Source organism: Mesitornis unicolor, unplaced genomic scaffold, assembly GCF_000695765.1.
Source record: "Mesitornis unicolor isolate BGI_N332 unplaced genomic scaffold, ASM69576v1 scaffold54843, whole genome shotgun sequence".
NCBI classification, from domain to species: Eukaryota; Metazoa; Chordata; class Aves; order Mesitornithiformes; family Mesitornithidae; genus Mesitornis; species Mesitornis unicolor.
The window spans coordinates 12,577-18,014 of NW_010177763.1; the positions used below are offsets into that span (position 1 = coordinate 12,577).

Here is a 5,438-nt window from a genome sequence, read left to right on the forward strand (position 1 = left end):
GGTTTGCTGCCTGAAGCATAAGAAGCTTCTTTTTTAATCTCCAGTAAAAATGGACAGCCCTGCTCTATTATTAAGTATTGCCTACAGTATGTAATCCCATGAACATAATGACTGTATTTCTCCTTGTTCATCATGTTAGCAAATAATAGAGGATTTGGATCAATTTTCACTGGAGGTCTTGAGCCATGTGGCAGATGAGCTGGCGTGAAGTTCAGAGAATACTTTGACTTGGCTACTGCACTGACCCTTCAGTTCTCATTATAAACTTCACTGGATGGAGGAGTAAAACTGCCTAAGAGCAGATGCTCTGCTGCTTTTTAGCGACTTTAGCACAGAAGGGGAACACTAGTGAAATCTCTTTAGGTCAAGAGCCCCAGGTATCAGAGCACTGCAGAGGGGCAGAGGCTGGGTGTAGGTGATGGCTCTCTCCAGCATGCATGGCACGCAGGGATGCAGGCTGGGTTCTGACCATCAGGTCACCTCCTGGAAATTGTAGCCTGGCTGGGGAGTTGAGCACAGTGACCTGGACTCACATAAAATCCGCTGTGTATGGAGTCAAGATGATGCAATGTTGACCCCACAGTGTGCCCTTTCTCTGCTAGTAGCAGCAGGTAATTGGACATACAGCACAGTGCTCCTTGTATTCTCCACTCGCAGCCATAAGCCAGGGGACTGAAGGGAGAAATGCAGACTTAAAATGCATGAGCCCTTTACCACCTTCAATGCTCTCCATTTGGCTGCCGCAGCATTACACTGAGCCCTTCAGTGGAGGGACTGATTTGGCCTCAGGAAACTGAGATTTATTTTGAAAAGTCTTCTACTGTAGTATCTTCCTTCTCTCTCTGACTGTACCATGGAGGCACTTCAGCATTATTATGCAGGAAGTAGCTGAGGCTGTCTGATACTATTCTTTTAAAAATCAAAACATTAAAGCTACAGTGTGATGATTTTTCAAATTTTCTAGGTATCCCTCCCACCAGCATTAATTGCCCCCCTGCTGTTCCTGTTGCAAACCTATTTGCTCTTTCAGTATGCAGTACTTGTTCAGTGCTGCACTAAACCTTCGTTGCTTTGCAGTAAAAAAGCTTCAGTTTATGCAAATGCCATTGAAACGAGTTTTAGAAATTGATAAACAGCCACATTTTATGATTGCAACTGTTGGGTTTTTGTTTGTTATTTTACAGTTAATTTTGTGGAAGTAAAGGGCTTTACAAACTCCCTTCTGGTGTCAGTGCTGTAATGCAGCGCTCCCTTAGCAGCATTTTAAGAATCTGGTAGGGTACCAAGCCAATGTGATAGGGGTATCACATACATCCATCATCACAGTGTCCCTTTTCCCTGTGGAAGAGCTCCTTCCCAGCTCGAAACCCTGTACCTAAAATCTTCTGGTTTAGTTAATGTGGCTTTGGATGGCAGTTAGGTTTCATGCCCTTTTCTTTACTTTCTCTTCCTCTCTGCTTTTGACACATTATTATTCTTTCCAGTGGCTGTACCAGACCTCCAAAATCCCATAGTCCCTAGGAGTAATTACAGATACATCATTATGCAATCCCCACTGGTAGGTTGGGTCAGGTGCTTTGTTTTTATCCAGGTCAGCTACTGAGGAATGTGGTTGACTTTGCTTCCTCAGTAGCTGCATGACAAGACAGGAGTGTTTCTGACACCTGAGTATTTCTGCTGTAGCTGGAGGTTGGTCCTCTGCTGTGTCTGGAGTACCCAGTACCCAAGTAGGGTTGCTAGTGGTCATTAGTGGAAGATATGAGGCCCCCATGAAGATTAAATGTCAAAAGGAAAAACCCTAAAAAAGCATGACTACGGCTGCATGAGGCGTAAATGAACACAGTTTGATTGTGTCTTTGTCTGATATAGGTTTTGATGACCTCCATGCTTGTGCTGATCCTGGAGCTCCTGAACATGGATACAAGACACCCAGTGCAGGTGTTTTCTTTGAAAGTGTGGTAGTCCGGTTCCATTGCCAAGAAGGTTATAGGCTGAATGGTACTTCAAAAAAACTTTGTGTGAGACACTTTAACGGCTCCCTGAGCTGGAAACCAAGTGATAAACCTGTGTGCCTACAAGAAGGTAAGTCAGTTTTCTTTAAGCAATTCACCAGTGCCAGTTCTTATCACTTGTCCATGTTCCATGTCTGTGTCTCTCAGCACAAAACACAGAAGACTGGAGTCCATTTCACTGTGTCTTATTTGATACGTACTTTAGTTTCCCATCCATGTCATCCATAATCCCCATTTGTCAGTTAAATTTATACCATGAGAGGTTGTGTGTGCACACACGTGTGTTGAAAGGGACATAAAGAAATCTGAAGGAAAAAAGAGAATACTTTTCTCCTTTTAAGTAGTTACAAATTGATGCTGAGAGGAAAAAAACCTCTCAAGAATAAGTGAACTGTTTGTTAACTGTTTATTAAAGCTGCTCAGTTAATGCTCCTTTCTGCAATATTTTACTAGGAAAATAAAATTAATTTCCAGTGCTACTGCTCCTGCTAATCAGGAGATTTTAGCAATTATATTTTATGACATGTACATGATTCAAGTAGGAAAATCAAATACACATGGACTACAGAAGTTTAAAGTTGCAATAGAAGTTTGCTTTGAGATAATTCAGACTATTATGGCATAAACCAATTTATTTTTATTGTATTGCATTTTTGAAATTGGTTTTGGTAATTGGGATGTAAAATTACTTTCTTCTATGAGTTAGATAGAGGCAGGATTAATTTGAATATCGTAAGTATAAATTTTGGTCAAAATACACCTAAGCAGCACTAATGATTTATTTCACCAGGTATATTAAAGATATAACTTGTTCTTTTTGTTGATTTATTTTTGGTCAACAGAGCTATTAAAATCAACAGACATGAAAAATGTTAGTTAATCAAGTGTGGACATTTTAGTGTTGTGGCTTCTCCGCTGAAGTCATTAGCCATTGCCTTGTTGTCTTCAAGGTGGAGGAAGATAAATTCTATTTCAGAATGCTTTACATCATTTAAAATCAGATAAATACATGGACTTCATCCAAAAATAGTCAAAGACTTATGTGGCTCATAAACACACTGCATAGGATCATGCATCACTCAGCATATATAAAAACTGCTAGTACTTATTTATGCTGGTGGGTGGGTGCATGAAGGGACGTGTAGGGCCTGGAAGGACCACGCTCAGGAGATACATGTGAAGGGAACAACCCTAAACAGTGGTCTGTGTGAAAGTGGGGCATGGGATGTTAGAGAGAGTAGCCAGAGGCAGCTGGTGAGTAGTTCATGGTCTTTCAGGGAGCTGTCCTGCTGGCAGGAGAGGTCTTGGTAAAATATGGACACCTGGACATGACAGAGGCCACAGGCTACAGAGCCACGAGGGCACAGTCGTGAGTTGTCTCTGGGTGTGCATTGATGACAGCTGATGAGTAGAACATAAAGGCAATTGGGGCCAGTAGCAGCTGGTAATAATGGTGGCATGGGGCAATGTCAAAGAAACAACCTAATGCCTTTAAAAATAACAAATGTATAAAAATCACGCCAACTCCTGTTACAGCCACCTTTCATAAATGCCCTTGTCTGTCATCTCATGGTTATTTAAGAATAAATACATGTAAAGTGGGAGCAGAATATGTCTAAAATGGGTATTGGAACTACTAGAAAAAGCTATAATACTTGGAAAATCTATTTTCTTAAGCACTGCAGGTAGTTTCTAGGTATTTTGATATGCATCTTTGAAATAGTACCTGTATCATCCACTGCAGTTGTTAAAATAAGCATTAACATGTTTTGTTGACTATTCAAACCTTTTCCCAGGCCCCGAGTTCAGTGGAAATCTGTGAAGAAAGTTTCTGATCACAATGTCATCAACAGCAAAACTGCCACTGATGTCAGTGTGATCAACACACACTTGAGCCAGGTGTTTTCAAAAAAGGAAAAAACTGCATGATGAGAATGTGATGGATGATGTGACAACAGTTGCTTAAGAGATAATCATTACTTTACCACACAGAACACTTAAAAAGGATTGCAAGCCAATGATCAAGCAAAGCACTTAAGCTTGAGCATAACTGTGATTACGTGATTAGTTTTGTAAGTTCTGTGCTCAAAATTAGGCATACACAAAAACGCTTTTTATTATTTGGACTGAAGAGTAGGACCCTGATTTAGGATTTAGTGAAGCAAGTGCTTAAGTACTTTCCTGATTAACAGTAGAATAATACCTCAGGTATTATTAAAACAATTCTAGGGTTTAGCAATGGGAAAAAATAGATGACAGAATTAATTCTTCTTTCAAATGCACATTATAACCACTGATTCAGAACAAATACTAAGCAAAGGTTCAGTGAGGATCCATGAGACCTGAGCATTTGCCTAAGTGCTTTTATTATCCACACTTTTTTAAGAGTGATCCTTTTGTGTACTGGGAGCAGAATGAGGAGAGAGGGGCATGATAGGCAGGTGGGCACTGTGGGAACATGGCACATCTGCAGAGCAGTTAAGGAGGAATTATAACAGGGTTTGTAATTCTCAGCTGTCTAATGACATACATAAAAGTCCTCATTGCAGAAAGTCTGTAATGATCTATAAAAATAAATTTGAAATTTGTAGCAACTGCTGGAGAGGTAAGAAGTTAATGTTTTAACATTCATCATTAGCTATCACAAGCCAAAATAAACTTTATGTTGCATTTATTGTTTTAAGGCAGAGGCTGATTGCCATGTGTGCCATGGTGTGCTATACATGCCTCTCATCACAATATATGCGAATGTCAGATATTTCTAGCTGAGTTTGAATGGTAAAAACATTCAATACTGCAGTTCATTTTAAGTTAATCTCAGAAGTTTGGATTCAAATAAGGATGATTACATATAATTTTATGTCTATATGTTATGTACTTTTAATTGTAGTTATGTGTTTACTAGAACAATCTCTAATCACAAATGAGTGCTATTTACCAAAGAAAGCAAAGCAACCTGTTTCAGGATGTAATTGGTTTTAAAACTAATACATTTGCCTGGAGCCCTTAATCCAATCAGGTTGATTTTATAGGTCTGTCATAAGAGACAGCCTCGTTAAGAGGCAGGAGATGTTAAGTGTCAGTATGAGAATGAAGTCGCATGACTAGGTACCCAATAAATGCCCTGTCAAAAATCTGTGTGTCTGGACTTAAATTCTCATGTTGATCTACAGCATGTTGTGACAGTAACTTCCATCAATCCTAGTACGGTCATGCACATAAATACCAAAGCTCTAAGGTAGGAATTTTGTATTTACTGTTTAAGAGCAATATGTCAAGTTGTTCACGCTTTAATCTAATCTCCTCCCACTGTGATAATGTGGCTGCTGAGACTGTTGCCCTACTTGGAACAAATGCTTCCTCTTCCCTCTGAGACTCAATCTAAATTTACCGTCTATGTGGGGCTGGCAACCAAGCGAAGAGCGG

The 5,438-nt window shown here is 39.8% G+C and overlaps 1 protein-coding gene across 1 annotated transcript in view; it reads left to right on the forward strand.

The window, feature by feature from the left end:
* Positions 1-1,869: 1,869 nt before the first annotated feature.
* SUSD4 (sushi domain containing 4) overlaps positions 1,870-5,438 on the forward strand; it is a gene marked incomplete at its 5' end in the record, with an annotated part of 30,076 nt that continues 26,507 nt past the window's right edge. Inside the window, one exon of the mRNA XM_010182189.1 lies at positions 1,870-2,082. Coding sequence (XP_010180491.1) covers positions 1,870-2,082 — 213 coding nt within the window. The remainder of the gene's footprint in view (positions 2,083-5,438) is intronic.